Consider the following 17590-nt stretch of genomic DNA (forward strand, 5'->3'; position numbering starts at 1 on the left):
CCTTTTGCTCTCCTTTCTTGGTATCTTTTGTCTTTCTGATCGAAACACCGAATGGTTTCTTACTTTGCATTGTAATTGTCGTTCAACACTGTAAGTTGACTGACAAGGATCAAAAGATCAACGAATGATAGTCCCTGGATGAAATTAGGGTATGACAGTAATATATACTAGATAGAAGAGAAAAGGCTTTATTTTCCTGAGTGGAAACCCTTTGTGAGGTGAAAATTTGTGTATGTGCAGTCTAAAATAAAGAAACTCCTTTGTTATTGTAAGTCCAGCAATGGTTGGCATGGTTGAAATCTAGCATTGTTGATGGTCTAATTAAGGTTAGGGTAAAAGTCCAATGGGAGTAATGAAAGATTTTTGAAATCCAGTGGTTGGTGGTCTTGCAATGGCTAGTTATGTTAGTGAAATCTCATCCTGAAGGGTGAGGACTGGACGTATCCCAATGTTGGGGTGAACCAATATAAAAATAATTATGCACTCATCTCGTTCCCTTTCTTTGCACTTTGTGTTGGATCAAGTGGCCTTGGAATAATTGAGAAGGGGGGTTGAATTAATTATTAATGTGTCTTGACTAATTAAAATTTATCCTTCTTAATGTTACTAGATTTCAATTAGGCTTTACTACTAAGTTATGAGAAAATAAAAAACAGAAACAATAACTTAGACAAAAGTAAAGCGAAAATAAAAGGTACACAGCGGAAAAGTAAAGAGTGTAGGGAAGAAGAAAGCAAACACAAGATTTATACTGGTTCGGCCACAACCCATGCCTACGTCCAATCCCCAAGCAACCCACGATTCTTGAGATTTCCAATAACCTTGTAAAATCCTTTACAAGCAAAGAGCCACAAAGGATGTACCCTCCCTTGTTCTCTTTGAACAACCAAGTAGATGTACCCTCTACTTGAAGCGAATCACAAAGGATGTACCCTCCCTTGTGTTCACTATTACAACCAAGAAGCTACCCGCTTCTTACACAGAATTCTCAAACGATTAGTTCTTTGAATTCAGTGTTTGGGCAAAGAATTCTCAGACAGTTAGTTCTTTGAATTCTTTGTTTGGGAAATCAAAAGAATTCTCAAACGGTTAGTTCTTTGAATTCTTTTGGCAAGAGGGAGAAGGAAAGAATCAAAAGAATGTTAGTTCTTTGAATTCTTTTGGCAGGAGGGAGAAGGAATGAATCAAAAGAATTCTCAGATGGTTAGTTCTTTGAATTCTTTTGGCAAGAGGGAGAAGGAATGAAGAAGAAGAATAGTACAAGTTTTTGGTCAATGAACTTTTATTGAATAAAGAAAGTATTGAAAAAAAACTCTTAGAAGAATGCTTTGAATAAATGAAAGAAATCTCTTTTTGAATGAAAGGAATCTCTTTTAGAATGAAAGGAATCTCTTTTCTCTCTTTTTAAATTCGTTCCATGGTCACATATTTATGGTCATTTGATGACTCAAGTTAAAGTTTGTGACTCTTGGCAATTTCTTTAAAACTAGTCACTTTAAAAGTTGTGACTCTCTTGAAAACTAGTCACTTTAAAAGTTGTGACTCTTTTTGAAAACTAGTCACTTTAAAAATTGTGACTTTTGGTAATTTATTTTTCAAAATAAGTCACTGGTAATCGATTACCATCATAGTGTAATTGATTACACATCAACAGATGTGACTCTTCATGTTTAAATTTAAAAATCAAAACGTTTAGAAACACTGGTAATCAATTACAAGTATTGTGATATCGATTACACAAGTTTCAAAATGTTTTATCACAAGTTGTGACTTTTGAAATTTGAAATCTAACGTTTTAAAACATTGGTAATCGATTACATGCTTATGGTAATCGATTACTGCTTTTAAATCAGTTTGAAAAGAATGTTGGCTACTGGTAATAGATTATTTCCTTTTGGTAATCGATTATCAAAGAGTAAAACTCTTGATAAAAGATTTTTCTTTGAAAAATTCTCTAGAACAAAATTGTGCTATTCAATCTTTTCTTTTGAAAAAATCTTTTTATACTTATCTTGAAGTTCTTGTATATCTTGAGTCTTCTCTTGAATCTTCACTTTAATCTTGATTCTTGATTGAACGACTCTTTGATTCTTGATACTTGTTTGACTCTTAATTCTTGACTTGAGTCTTTGACATCATCAAAATAAACTTGGAAAGCTTTGCTTCCACACTTTGATCAAATATATTTACTATAGTTTTTTTTTTTAATCCTAAAGAGCTAGTTTTTTTAATCTTTAAAATAGACAAGCTCTTCACAAATACACATAAAAATGAACTAAAAGTTTATCAATGCCATTTCAAATAAACAACCTTTTTGAAACAACAACTCTGAACTGCAGCTGCTTACATTTTCATTATGATCTCAGAACAGTTCTTTATTCTAAACTGTCTCATTTTGAACTTATATAAAAACTTGGTTATTTAAAAAAAAATTTAAAAAGTTTGCAAAACCCCAATTCCCACCTGCCCCCTTGGTATTTTTGTCACTTCACCTATGACTGAAAAGTGAAAACCTAACTATGTGAAATAACATAATTTGTTATTTTAAAGGCAGCTTTTGAAGCAATAATATTAATTTTTATTGGGGAGTTTTACTTTGGTTTATCATTTTATCTAGGTATTTAAGAAGGAAAAACCTTGCTCCTAATTACCTTTTGATTTCAAGTAAGAAGCTTGAGAAACTCATATAAGAAGTAGGCATAAGCTAGTGAGTTTGTGTGTCACTATTTAACCTTCCTTCTAGTGACCAAGTGACCCACTTCACAATTATGCCCCCCTCAAATTTTAAAATTGCAACATTTAGTCTCCTAATTTTTTAAAATTAATAATTTTGGTCAAATCTTCAATTTTGTATATGTTATATTTCTTTTATTTTAGTCTATTGAACCATTTCTATCATATTCATTTAAGACATCATTAACAAATAATGTAATTAAGTGAGATAAAAGAAATATATAGGCAAAATTGAGGATTGCACCAAAAATGTGAATTTTCAAAAGATGTTGGAATAAATGTCTTTATTATAAAATGAAAGAACCAAAATTAGGGATTAGGCAAAATAAGGAGACCAATGTTATATTTTGTTATAAAGGATTATTTGTCAACGTGCAATATTATAAAAAAAATATTTTAGTACGTTATTTTTAAAAATAGAATTACACCTAATTTGAGTACGTGCAATTTCACGTTATTGAGTAAATATTTTTTGAACTTAACTACAATTTTAAATATTAAAACTTTAAAATATTGTGCAATATTTAATGTTCTATATTTTAAAAAATCAATATCTAAATCCTGAATTAAATAATTATTGTAGAAAAAAGAATTAAATAATTATTTTTTGTAGAATTAATTATTAATGCATAAACAACATGGCTGCAAAGTTACCATATTTAATTGTGTATACGAAATAGTCAGTATTGCCCTTACTTTGGGCAGGAAATAGTGGCTATCATTTTTTTTTCTCTCAGACTACAACTTTATATGATATTAAAGACAGATTATAAATTATAGATAGATTGTAGATAGATATAGATAATTTTTTAAACTACTCTTCATTTAAATTTTAGTCATTCTTTTTCCTTAGAAATTGTAAAACCACAAACTTTTAGTCCCTACTAAAAGTACACCATTCTGTATTTTTTAAAAGAGAAAATAAATTATAGTGTAAATTATAGTCTCTTCATTAATAATTTTTTATTGATTGACTATATGATTTTTTTAGATTAATTGTGCATAGTTATTAAATTTCTTTTAAAAAATAAAAATATATTAAAATTAAAGAGAGACTAGAGAAAAAAAATATTAAAAACTAAAAATATATTTAAACTTATTTTTAATTTTTAATATCAACACTTGTTAATCATAACATAAATAAGACTTGCAATCTTCTAAAGCTACTTGACACAAAATCTCAATATATAGCTTCGATATATTCAAGTTTCATTTATATATCATTGTTTTTGCTTATGCTTTTTGCCTCAAAATCAAGTAAGCGATTGCATAATTTAATTTCATGTGTGAGGTGTATGAATACCAACTGATCTTTGTTATTGAATGTTTTATGTCACGTAGGATATGTCTGTGTATGTGAAGGTACGTAAGTCGTTGTTTCGTACACTATGGCATGCTAAGCATGCATACTTCACTTGTATTAAGCATATCGCATTATAACACTCACGGAAATGTTACAAGACACAAATATACATATGCATAAATCAAAACCATAATATTTTCTGTATCCACTAAGACTAAAATAACACATATAAGTATGCATATATTTTAAAAAAAGGTTCAAATCACAAGTAATCAAAAAAATTAAAAGTAACAAAACTTAATAACTATTTGAATCCAAGGACTTCTAAACATTAAGTTTAATGACCTAAAAAGTTCACAAAAGATAATAACAAATATTTATAACATAGATGTTATTTGTCTAACCTTTGAAACTCAAAGCTTGATCAAGGCTAACAACATAACCTTAACATTGTCATAATTGAAGCAACATAACCCATCTCTGGAAAAGGAAATTGATCATCAATAAGACGGCCTTACCGAAGTTGGTGAAGGTGCTCAAGAAGTCATTGGGGATTTTTCCTTCAGTGATTTGTTACCTTTGCGAAAATATTTTCTAGCCCAAGCATGCTTCCCATTGATTGAGAGTTTCACTTTGTTTGAGCTCTCAAGGAAATGATCAATTATATGTATGGCCTCAGCACGGATTACTAAACGAGCATACAATGGTTGCTCTGGAGGAACCACATCTTGCATACAAAATGCTTCAATGATATCTCCATACCTTCTATTTGATAAAAAAAAATGAATTGAAGTAGATAGATAAATAGAAATGAAAAAAAAAACAACGAGAAAAGAAATACTCATGATACACGATGAACAAAATTTGAAGAGAAATTCATAATCAAAATGTAATGAAATATGATATTGCTTACAAAATTATCTCCATATAATTTTTTGCTGGAGGGAAAAATATATTTAGTCAACCAAAACATAATGTAACACAAAAAAATGATTTTGCAGTGGTAGATTAATGAAGGATTAAATTCAGTTTGCACTTTGGTTCCAACCTTATTATTTGACCCTTTCGATTATTTCCTTTAGTACAAAGCCTTCTTCATTGTGTTAGTTAGTATAAATCTCATTTTGTCAAATCCAAATATTGGTTGGCAATTTAATGCCATGTGTTATTGCTAATATTATTTTAATGGTAAACATACATAACAATCTTCAATTGTATGCTATAAAGTAAAATAAAATAGAAGAATTTTACAAAAGCTTACAGTCAAAACTATGTGTTTATACTATCATGACATTATTGGGGTTTTGATTGATCAGACATAAACTTTTCTCATTAAACAAATAAAACTCAAGGGAGCTACTGTATATATAAAAACACAAGTGTATTTATTACAAAATAATTACCACAAGAATCAATAAGAAAAACATGTGTTTGTATTTCACTAAACAAAAGCTAAATAAAAAGTTGATAATAGTCTCTATTTCGACCAAAAATATGAGTGGGTTGCATTAACATTTTCAAGATTTTTCATATGAAAATCAACGAATACTAATAACTATTTTGGTTTAATAAGATGACACATAGGTACCATTTTATGCTAATTAACCAAACCAATAACATAGAGCAAAGTAAAAAAAAAAAAAAAAAAATAGTAAAAAACATAATATGACACATTTATCAATTCAAAGTTGAAAACAAGGCCAACCAAATTTAATTAACTCTAATAAATCATTGAATCTAAGCAGATAGATATATTGTTTTCAAGTAAATAAAAGTATGTACCTTGTGATGAAATCTCGGACTTCAGGCTCCGAAATTGGGTACCCTTTAGAGAATGTCATAAAGATAATCCTATCATCTATCGGCACCTGCACCTCCTTTTTTTCATCATTAGTACCAGTAGTAATACTAGTCTGATTCAACATGGCCAAGACCTCATTGAAATTTTGATTAAGCTCTATTTGGTTTGCAACATCATAAGCCTCTGCAGGAGGATTGATATTGTTATTGGTCTCCCAAGAGACCAAACTCCCTTCTCCCCATAGTGGTGTTAGTATTGCAACCTGATGGGATATAATATTAGCACTAGGCATTGGAGTATAACATACCACTTGTTTCACACAAGGACCAACTTCGTAAATATTTGCAATTTGTAAGTTCTGCTCTTTCATATATTGCACTTTTTGCACTATGTCGGTGAAGGCTTTTACACAAATATTGTTGAGTAACCTGGTGACTGCTCCAATGATAATCACATGATTAACATAAAAGTATTTCAAGGAGACAACATTTTTTTGCATGATACTTTTGATCAAAGGCAAGCTCTCATCGTTAACAACATCATCATAAGGGAATTGATGACTCTCAATACAATTCAAAACCAACATGGCCTCATCTGCAAGGCTATCAAGCATGGTGTCAGGCCATTGGAGCATGTTCTTCATCATTTTCTTATCCTTGCACTGCTTTTCAAGCCACATGATGAAGGCCATGACATGTGCGGATTGACTAGTGTCACGTCCTAATACCACCACAAAACGAGCAAAGAGTTGACGATCAATGTTGTGGAAATTAAAGTATTGTTCTCTAGTCACAATCACATTGGTACCTAGATCTGGGGATGGAAAGCAGGAATTCATTCTTAGATGATGACGATGATTAAGAAAATATATGAAAATTAACTATTATTTATAAGCTGTGTGATGTTTAATTTAAAAATATGAAGAGGTGCCAATTTTTCTTTGGAAGGAATTTGATGGGAAAATGAACCGACTTTCACCGCTTCGCATTGTCTTTCCATATATGGAGCAATTGATATGAATGTAAATTTTCTATGTATGATAGTTCACCATATTCAGGGTGTATTATAAGCAATGAATAAATATTTTTTCTTTTTTGATTATTTATTTTTTTATCGTGTTAACAATTGTGTAAACTATTCAAATAATGCTTTATATATGTAATTTTATAGATTTACAACAAAATGTTGAATATGTCAAGACAGGTGATGAAACGATATCAGCCCATAAAATTATTCCAATAAAATGTAATTGCAATCATCTTAATTTAATTTATTTCCCAAATACATATATTAATTGATTATTTAGAAAGAATAAATATATAAATGCAACCAAGTTAGTGCTAACCATCCCATATTCAACTTTTGTTACTTTGACAAAATTACTTTTATAGAACACATTAATGGTCTTTTGTATTTTTGTATCATTTATATTTTATGTTCAAACAAAAAATATTTTATTAACTGATTAAGATAAATTAGATTTACCAAATGCATTATTTTAATAAATAGTTTTATTAAATAAATAGAACATTAAAAAATAATTTCCATATTATTATATATTATCATTTTCTTTTAATAAATCATTTCCTCATAAAATCTTACATTGTGTATTTAATGAAAATATTTATTTTACAACAACAATAAGAAGAATAATAGTTACAATAATATAAATTTATTTATTTATTTATTTACTACTACTATTATTATTATTATTATTATTATTATTATTATTATAAATTGTACAAATATTAAATAAGAGAATGAGTTCAAATATAGACGTTAAAAGTTTAGAGAAAGAACACTTTCTTACATGATTCAACTTGAATTAGTAAAATAGTCAATATGCTAGTTAAAATATTAGTTATATTATATCAAAATTTGAAGAGGAAATGTCAAGAATAAGTTGAAAATATAAAAAAATAAGTAAGCGGAAAAAAATACTTTTGGTTCTTTGAAAGTGAATTATATATAGATTTACTATATGAGTTATATTTTATTAAGTATTTTAATTTAAATAAATAAAAATATTCAAAATTTATTTTCCATATTATTATATAGTATCATTTTCATTTAATGATTTATTTCTTTTTCAAAATTTCCAAATTTTTATTTCATGATAATAGTAATTTCACACTAAACAATAATAATAGGAAAAAAACTTATATATAGTAATAATTATATGAATAATCATTGTGTTTAAGCATAGATAAAATTGGACACTTCAATCGTGTCAACTTGGATCTAGTTTGGTGACTAGTTTGTTAACCTCGAAAAATGAAGTATTTCAAATTCTATAACTTTGTGTTTGGATGGGGAATTTAAAGATTTCTAGGAAATTCAAATTCATAGCATTTTGATTGCCTTCATTTAAATTCCTTTTATTTTGTAAATATTTTGTTTGGATGATGCAATTCAATTTCTTGTATTTTAATTTCCTTGTTTGGACAAAGTAATTCAATTTCAATGAAATTCAAATTTTCATTTTTAAATATTTATTTAAAAATTAAAATTTTAATATTGAATGAAAATAAACATGAGTCATTTTTTAAATAGTTAAATATTTAAAATAAATTTAATGTTATAAAATATATAATAATAAATTTTTTAAATATTTAATAATTAAATAATCAAAATAATTTTAATGCTAAACAATTTTAAATCTTATACAATATTCTTGTAGTAACACAAAAAAAAAATTGGATTAAACAATATTGTAAAATTAAAAGATGAATGATATGTAATTCTTTATTCTTGTTAAAAAAATTAATTACCTAGTCTTGCAATAATTTAAAAAAAACATATTAAAATTAAATAATTATGTAATTTAAGGACAATTATCTCGTACAAAATTCAAATGATATTAATTTCATTGTTCGTACAGGAAGAAAATTCAAATTGTTAATAACTCACCAACGCATAAACACGAATCAACACAAGCATTACAAGGTCCTAATTAATCAAGTTTCAAACAAAGATCTTAAACAAGAATTACAAGGTCCAAATTAAAAAAAAAAACAATGTTCTTCATTCCTTAATCTTCATTCATCATCAAGTGTAAAAGGTCGCAATGCTGTCATTTAGGGGAGAAGAAACAAGATAATATAAGTCACAAGAGGAAAGACAAATAACTATAGTGAAAATATGAGCTCAGTTAGGCATAAAAAAAACACAAATTTATAATTTAAAAGTTGAAATGGGAAATGTAGACAAAAGGTTACTCACCAAGTTTCATTCTCCAAGATGTGTTAAAACATAATCTGTCTTTTGGTGAATTGGAAGGGCTTTCACAATAGCTAACTGCTTTGGATCATCAGCGAACCATTTAATAGCTTTAGCCCATTGTTGTCTATTAAGATCTGGTATCAAAGCTGCCTCACGTAATACTTCTTGAATATCTTCATCATCAACTTTACCATCCATTTTGTCTACCATTCGGTTAAAAGAGTTGGCCATTTTATCCAAAGAAGCTGCTATTCCTTCTTTTTCTCCCATCTTTCTCTTGTGAGGATGTGTGCTAGAAGAAGTGGAACCTTGTCTTTTTCCTTTTGTATTAGAGCTTGGTTCTTCTAAATCTATGGCAGTAGCACCTAACCCCATGAATTCCACTTCATTTGTTTCTCTACTCATCGCTTCATCAACATCCATAGCAGTTTCAGCTCCATGACCGGTGGCTCTATCTTTAGCACACAAATCCACTATATCATCCCAATTTTGAAGCACCTTGAATTGAAACGGTTTAGCCGATTTATGCGACTGAAAAAAAAAAGAAGTCAAATCCAATCTACTTTGAATAACAAATAGAAACATATTAAAGAATACTTACAGTGCAATATTCATTCCAAACATTTTCATTCTCAACTGTGATCATGTGCTTAGTGCCATCCCAATCAAATCCACTCTGTCCAAGGATGTCACTTACAATACCATACCACGATCTCCATAATTTGATACGGTTTTTGACATTATCTGATGTGACATTAACATTGAAGCTTGTAGACAACACTGCGGCTGCAGCATTCAATGCTGACCTCTTCCAACCTCCGTCACCCTTGTTGCCCAAATTCCTTTGATCTCTAAGTACATCAGCCAATACACGTTCCATTTCCAAATTCCATGTAAAATAACTTCTTGTTTCCTCATTATTTTTTCCTAAAACTTTTCTTTTGTCCGTCATTTTTTCATTAGATGACTCCATTGAAGTTAATGTCACTTATTCAACCTGCATATAACAAATATTAGATATAACCTACTTTATTCATTTGACTAGTCCACTGCACAATTATAGAAAATATTTCAAGCAAAGTTTTTATGCAATAGCAAAGTACATAAAAGTCTATCTTCAATCGAAAAGTACAATAGTAACAAAGCACACAAAGTTTGTCTGCAATAGCAAATTACATTTAAAAAAAATTGTCCCTAAGCAAAGTTTCTCCTAACTTGATGGTTAGCAAACATATTCATAGCTAATGTATCTCGAAATCTTGTCCATTCCTCGGTGGCCTGAATAGTTGTGATATCATCTATGACATTATTTTGAACTCCTTCCCTTCATTGATGGACTAACTCTTCATCAACAACAGATAAGAATTCTAAGTCTTGAACTTCTAAAAGTTGATCAGTTTGTTGTTCGTCTCTTATGAAATTGTGTAACACAAAACAAGCATTGATAATTCTTATTTGTGTCTTTAGATCAAAAAATGAAGGCGTTCTTAATATACTCCATCTTTTTTTCAAGATCCCAAATGACCTTTCTATTGCATTTCGGGCACTTGCATGACGAAGATTAAATAACTCCTTGTAACTTTGAGGGGTGTTTACAATCCATTCATTGAGATGATATCTAGTCCCTCGATATGGTGCTAAAAATCCCGAACCATTGGTATATCCCGCATCCACAAGAAAATACTTACCTACAATGTTTAAAATAACAAACATAGACTTAAACTAGACCAAAAATAAAAAACAAAAAAAATTATTTCTAAGAAATATTACCAGTTGGAATTTCAAGTTTGTTTTGACGACGTAATGCATCTCGTAATACTCGAGAATCTCCTGCAGACCCTTCCCACCCAGGTAACACATAAATAAACCTTAAATCTGGACCACAAGCAGCTAACACATTTGTAGAGACATCACCCTTTCTATTATGATATCTAGGTCTCTCATCAGGAGAAACTGTAACTGGAATATGAGTCCCATCAAGTGCTCCAATACATCTCTACAAACAAGACAATTTCTTTAGATTCTAAGAAAATTTTATAATTAACTAATCTCTCCTAACAATTGATAAACTTACCTCAAACCATCTCCACTTGTTTGCTTCCGCACCTTCTAAAGTACAGGGTTGAAAATTCAAATAGTCTTTGCTCACTTTCATTACCGCTCTCAAGACATCATTGAATTGCCTGCTTGTGGTTTCTTTAGATCTACAATAACTAAATTGCACTACCCTATACTTTAGGTTGTGAGCAAGGATATGTAAAAACATTGCTACTGCTTCAGTTGTTGGAACATTTCTTGTTCTTACTAATCCACCTTTTTCTTGTAAAATTCTACAAAGGTTAAAAAATGCATTTTTACTAAGCCTCAATTGTTCAATGCAATCTTTATTTGTTCCTCTATAAAGACGATTAAGGAAGCTGTGACGTTCTAGTTCCCAATTACGGGTTGGTTCCTTAACAAAATAATTATTATGATACCATGTCACTACACCAATGACCATATGAACAACACAAGCAGCAGCTAATAAGATTATCTTCTTATACTCTTCTCTTTTACGTTTTCTTGAAGTCATTGCAGTGTCAACTATGCTAGGATCCATTTCTTCTCAATCCAAACTGCATGATAATGATATAAGATAATATTTTGAGATTTAAAACAAATATGTACGGAAAAGATGTAAATAAGCTCTAAATTTTAATGCCCATATTTTTCTACATTAGGCTGTCACAAGCAAGAGCCTAGAGGTTAACTTTAGCAGAATATAAATTGGATGACAAGAAATGTCTCTTAACTATATATACACAAGAAAAAAAGAAGTTTTTTTTCTTTAATTAATTCTCCAGCTTTTGTTGCCTTTTCAAAGATAATTGGAGAAGTGAAAGCGATAACGGATCTTTAACAGTAGAATATCACCTTCCAGTACGATTTTATGGCATTTTATGTGCACTAGCTACATAAATATGGGATTTAATAAAACAGCCTACATGGTTTAAATAACTCGTATGGATTGCTATGCTAGGGGCATTTTCACTGTACTTACTTTCTATTATATCTTTTGTTATAATCCAGTATTGATATTGAGACATGGTTTCTTAATGTGTTTACACATTATTAGTTAGTGTACATCAACTTAAGTAAAGAGTAAAGACTTCTATGCTATCAGCTAATTAAGTTTAATTTTTATGTTTCGTAAGTGTAATTTTTTTATGTTATCAACTAATTAAAAATCATAATAGATATCAATTTTAAGGTGACTATTATAAAAGTTGGTACACTTATCATTATGTTTAACTTATAAAAACGTTGAAACATTTTCAACGTTGAACCTAATTTACATTTCACTAAACGCATTATCATTATGTTTCATTCTTTCACTAAAATCTAGTTGTTCTTGTTAAGGGCTGCCTCTAAAAGGAGAAATTATTTAATGTACACTAAGAGCACTACGCACTGTCCTCTAAAATCATTACATATGAATAGCATACCTATTCATACCATTGGATTAAATTTAAAATATCATATAGTAAAGAAGAATCTATAATTTCCAGAGGTCAGAGGTCAGGAATCACAAGAAGAAAGTAGTTATTGCAAAACAAAGGTGGTGGAGACTAGAGACTAATTCAGAATCATGACTCCTTAGTAGGCAAGAACAAGACTTTGAAGGCAAGATATTTCCCCTTGAATCGTTTGTAACATAATAAAGAGGGACACACACACCCCCTTAGCTATACTTGGTGGAGGAGCATAAAAGCAACAACATGGTTTCTAGAAGATGTTTGTATTTGGATGGATTCCCCACCAAAATAGCCAAAGAACATGAAAAGTGGCAGAGTTTTGCGGATGATTTAATTACATGTCAATGAATAGTTAAAGCCGCAGCAAACTTTAGGAGAAAGTGTACTTATACAACAAATTTGTATAACTTTTTATAACTAAAAGAAAAAAGGGTGAGAAAGAAATAATATTATGTAAAGCGTTATAAAGAATACTAGTATAACACTAGTAGAAATATATGGTCAAGGGTAGAAACAAATAAAGAGGTGAATGTCAAGAAATGTTTGTTTAGACCTTGGAATTTATCCTACTGGTTGGAGACCAGTGAACTCTAAACAATGATGCTTTGAAGGAAATACAAAAGAAAAATGAAATCGTTTTCTTTTAGGAGAATTGACAATAAGACCGAGTAAAATGTTTCTTTCTCAAAAGTTTCAAATTACTAGACAAAGATCAGAACCAAAAACTTTTTTCAACAGATATGAAGATGAGGGTGAAAAAAAAAGTGAGACTAAGACAATGATTAAATATTCTTATACTGATTTCAGACTTTTCAGTCAATACTCTACTATCACAGTACACTTTTGCAAGCAAAGAGATTCTTGTTACTTTGGAAGACACATTAAGTTTAAAATTTTATTCTAGATTTCTCTTTCACCTAAATAAAACCTCTTAAACCAATGCATGGGGATTTGAGAGAAATACCCTTTTATTAGATAAAAAGTAGGAATAGAAGCAGTTATCCTAGAAAGAGATAAGATTGTGTATGAGATCAAAGCACAACTAAAGATGAGAGCATATTGTTTATTGTTAAATGTGTACTAGATTTTAAGTTTCTCGAGGTGGGATATTGGTCCAGTGATAATAAGTTTGGATAATTTCTAGATTCAAAACTCATCAATGTCATTGTCACTCAAAAAAAAAAATATTGGCAAAATGCAGAGGAATCACAACAAAATATCTGCTGTAAATGAACAATTTTCAACACTGATTAGATTATCAGTAACAAAATAGTAAAGAAGATTGCTCCAAAAAGACCAGAAACATAAATCTTTAAGACACAAGAAAAGAGAGACACTCACAGTTGCAGGTTCCAGTAGGCATCCAGAGAGGTTGAATAGATCTCTGTAGTATAAAATAAATTGTATAAAAAAATTTGACATATATAGAACAAGAATTTCAATCATATATAATGCCATCAGAAAAATATGGATGTGGTGAAAAAAAGGAATAATTGAATGATTAATGCTAAGTTAGACATGCACATGAATCTCACTCGTGTGTGTCTCATCACATGCATGTGTGTATATCCGAGCTAGGCAGACTCATTTTCCTACTTTGAACTATTAAAAATCTGCTATGGATCACTCCTCAAAATAAATAGAAATTTAAATTTGTTGTTATGACAATCACCATATTTAATGATGTTTTCTTCCCTTTCCATTTCAACTAAACCTCTTGATTCTTCTAATGAACAACAACTAGCACTCAAACTAATCAAGAACCTGCAACCTCACCTTCCTAATTGATACTTCTTGGGGTCAGAGGTAAGGGTCTTTAAAAATGAAAGTAGATATGATTTTATATATAAAAATTGTATATAAAAACTCTTCCTGAAATTCTCACTTCACTTTTAAGGGGATACCAAACAGATTCTTAGAACATAATCTTCCCTTCATCCATATTCCTAGAATGAGTTCAAACATTGAGTGAATATGCCAGTTGCACATATCACATTTAGTAATGAGATCTCAGATATCACAGACTCTACTCAAGGTTGAATAAATTATACTAAGTACCAAAGCATGCCAGACATTCAAATAGACCAGCAGAAAAAAAAACAACAAACAAGTATACTCTGCAAGAACCCGTTTTAATTACTTTATAAGGAGATTAAGGATGATCCTAGTTCCTTAGACAGTATACTCTAGTATAAGAATAACTATGTACATGAATCTGAAAAATAATTGCTAGTTGCTACAGATTCCAACATGAAAACTACCCAAATATACACAACCCCACTATTAAGACTTCTAATAGTCAATTATTGAGGTATACGGGGTAAACGTAGTTGCATGTACAACCTGTTTCGTGTAAAACGTTTATTCCATAACTTCTTTTCTGGAAAAATAATAAAATCAACTAAAAAGGAAAAGAGTAGCATAGTTTGACTTCTGTGTTAGAGAGAGAAATCCTGGTCATATGTTAATTACAATCCATACGCAAAATATTTGCGCTATATTGAAAAAATTATATATATATATATATATATATATATATATATCATAGGTATACTCAACTATATGGTATCCCATAAACAGAAATTGTAGTTTTCTTCCAGGCAAATAAATAACTTAAAATTTAATTTCTGTTTAGCTAAAAATATCCACTATTTTTTGTGTGTGTTATTTGATATCCACTTAAGGTTGTTCAAATGTATCTATTTACAGGGAGGAGGTCCATCATGATCAGTTCAATTAGGAAGAAGGGATAGCTTAACAGCAAATAGAACCCTTGCAATTCTAAACCTTCCAGCACGCTCCTCCACAGTGGATGAACTTAAAGATTCCTTTGTTGCTCAACGTCTTAACACCACTGAATGGAGGTGAATAGAATTATTTTTCAGATTCATGTACATAGCTATTCTTATACTAGAGTATACTGTCTAAGGAATTCAAGTTTTGTTTAAGATGAATGGAGGTGAATAGAATCAAACATTACAATGCAAGAGCATATCAATCAAAATCAAAATAGCAAACAATACACCGTAATTGGAACTCTAACCACACAATTGAAACCCTTCAATTAATCCAAAAAATTTACAAACCAAAACCCTATCTCAGAAAAACATATTATGAAAAGAAAGTTGTCATTGAAGAATAAACACAAAGTGAAGAAACCAAAGTTCTCATTGAAGAATAAACACAAGCACCTAGAGTGCAAGGTCTGTTCCTAACAAATTTGCAAAAATACCCACAGTACAAATTAACGAAATCAAACAATGAGCAACGGAATTAAACAATGAGTACCCAGAGTACAAAACCAATGAAATCAAACAACTAAATAAAAAATAAATCACAAATTAACGAAAAAAATGAATACGCTTGACACAACAAGAATGTGGATCGAAATCGCAAAGGAAACTTACTTGCGTCTACAGTGTGAGAGAGTGGCAGAGAGGATAAGAACGTGAGAGAGTGATTGAGAGGGGAAGAGAGTGTGGCTGAGAGGGGAAGAACGTGAGAGAGTGGCTGAGAGGGGAAGAGCGTGACAGAGTGGCTGAGAGGGGAAGAGAGAGTGGCTGAGAGGGGAAAAGCGGAAGAGAGCTTTGATGCGTGAGTGAGTGGCTGATAGTGGAAGAGAGGGATGGGGAATTTTAATTCCTGTGGTTTTTGTGAGAATTTAAAATTCTTCTAATTTAGTCTATTAAAATGCTTTAAAAAAATGATGACATTTTAATTACTTCTAAAATACTTTATCCAAACAGATTAAAATATAAGAAGCATTTTAATAGCTCGGTTAAAATACTTTACTCACTCTAATTGCTCCATCCAAACACAATGTAAGTGATAACGAGTCAAATTGGTGCACAAAACCAATTTAAGCTAGTAAGTTCAAAAAAAATATTTCTTTTTTTAATCTTTCTTATATTTTAATTTAATCTAAAAAAATATTTAAGATAAATAAAACACATATTTGAAGATTTCACATAAATATAAATTACAGTAAATTATTTTTTCTATCTTATAAAACATATATTTTTGTCATTTATATTAATTTAAATATTTATTCAATTATTATACTATGTATTTAGTCAAATTATTTTTAGGATTTAAAATCATCAAAAATTTTAAATCGCTATAAAATTATTTAATGCTTGTTTAATGCTTCAGTCAAATAATTTATAACTAGCGTCAAAAGAACTGTCACAAAATGTCTTGACATAACTAAAAAATTAATAAGTAATAATGCCAGACTAATGTGGTAGCCACATGAAACACAAAGAGAACATACAAGAAGTGGTTGAATTGTACAAGAAGTGGTTGAATTGTATGTGTATTTTTGAATACTTTTCACAATAAGAAGGTTTTCTAACATTTAAAATTATTTTGCAAAGGTTGTCCGCAAACTAAAAGAATGAAGGATGAGAGAGAGAAAGCACATGGAGTTTAATATTGGTTCACTCTATAACAAGAGTTACTTCCAACCTCTTCAACCTAAAGGAATTTTAGTAAGCAGCTTGCTTATGGAAGTGGATCATTTGGTCACTAGAAGGAAGATTAAAAAGTAACACTCCAATTGACAATGGACTTTTCTAGACAAACAAATCTAGCTTATGATATTTATCTTCTAAAGCTTATGCTTGGATATCTAAAGCTTGGTTAGAACAAGGATACCCTTCTTTGTATACTTGATACCCTTCTAAACCTTTCATCATTTCTATTTCATGCTCTCAATACCTTTCTTCTCCTCCTTCTCGTGCTTCCAAACTTTTTCAACCTAATTGGCAAACCTCCCAAACACCTTCACCACTGCTGCTTTTCTTCTCTGGCAACTCCATTGTTGTTATTGTTTGGTGTGGTTGCATCACAAACCACTCCTCACCTAACAATTTTTCTTCTTCTTTGGTGATGACTATTGTGACACCATAGTTGGCTATGAGGTACCTTCATCCTTGCACCTACTACAAGAAAAAGCAATATTGCCAACGGCCAAATTCCATCGGTAACAAAAAAAATCCATCCGTAATTAAGACT

General features: G+C 30.1%; 2 protein-coding genes across 3 annotated transcripts; both read right to left on the bottom strand.

Moving 5' to 3' along the window:
* Window positions 1-4572: 4572 nt before the first annotated feature.
* Window positions 4573-6675, bottom strand: LOC102664747 (uncharacterized). The gene is made up of 2 exons (XM_006575813.3): window positions 5819-6675; window positions 4573-4801 (listed from the first exon to the last, which is right to left on the bottom strand). The coding sequence occupies exons 1-2, from the start codon at window positions 6673-6675 to the stop codon at window positions 4573-4575; spliced, it is 1086 nt and encodes a 361-aa protein (XP_006575876.1).
* Window positions 6676-8623: 1948 nt separating this feature from the next.
* On the bottom strand, window positions 8624-16166 carry LOC100815882 (protein ALP1-like). Of its 2 annotated transcripts, none has more exons than XM_014767438.3 (5): window positions 15982-16166; window positions 13916-13958; window positions 9661-10056; window positions 9060-9590; window positions 8624-8907 (listed from the first exon to the last, which is right to left on the bottom strand). In XM_014767438.3, exons 3-4 carry the CDS (start codon window positions 10030-10032, stop codon window positions 9066-9068), a joined length of 897 nt encoding a protein of 298 aa, XP_014622924.1. In that variant the 5' UTR covers window positions 10033-10056; window positions 13916-13958; window positions 15982-16166; the 3' UTR covers window positions 8624-8907; window positions 9060-9065. The 2 variants fall into 2 exon arrangements, with proteins under 2 accessions (XP_014622924.1, XP_006575118.1); XM_006575055.4 differs by lacking the exons at window positions 8624-8907; window positions 9060-9590; window positions 9661-10056 and adding exons at window positions 10223-10747; window positions 10830-11055; window positions 11134-11674.
* Between the last annotated feature and the right edge of the window lie 1424 nt (window positions 16167-17590).

The sequence above is a fragment of the Glycine max genome, chromosome 2, assembly GCF_000004515.6.
Source record: "Glycine max cultivar Williams 82 chromosome 2, Glycine_max_v4.0, whole genome shotgun sequence".
NCBI lineage: Eukaryota > Viridiplantae > Streptophyta > Magnoliopsida > Fabales > Fabaceae > Glycine > Glycine max.

What these genes read in the sequence shown, in the direction of transcription:
- LOC100815882 (XM_006575055.4), bottom strand. Translation starts at nt 11,658, where the DNA reads ATGGATCCTAGCATAGTTGACACTGCAATGACTTCAAGAAAACGTAAA. An exon ending in ACAAGTGGAGATGGTTTGAG is followed by an intron (nt 11,056 to 11,133) that starts GTAAGTTTATCA and finishes TCTTGTTTGTAG; the next exon opens with AGATGTATTGGAGCACTTGA. An exon ending in CAAACTTGAAATTCCAACTG is followed by an intron (nt 10,748 to 10,829) that starts GTAATATTTCTT and finishes TAAACATTGTAG; the next exon opens with GTAAGTATTTTCTTGTGGAT.
- LOC102664747 (XM_006575813.3), bottom strand. Translation starts at nt 6,675, where the DNA reads ATGAATTCCTGCTTTCCATCCCCAGATCTAGGTACCAATGTGATTGTG. An exon ending in GTCCGAGATTTCATCACAAG is followed by an intron (nt 4,802 to 5,818) that starts GTACATACTTTT and finishes TTTATCAAATAG; the next exon opens with AAGGTATGGAGATATCATTG.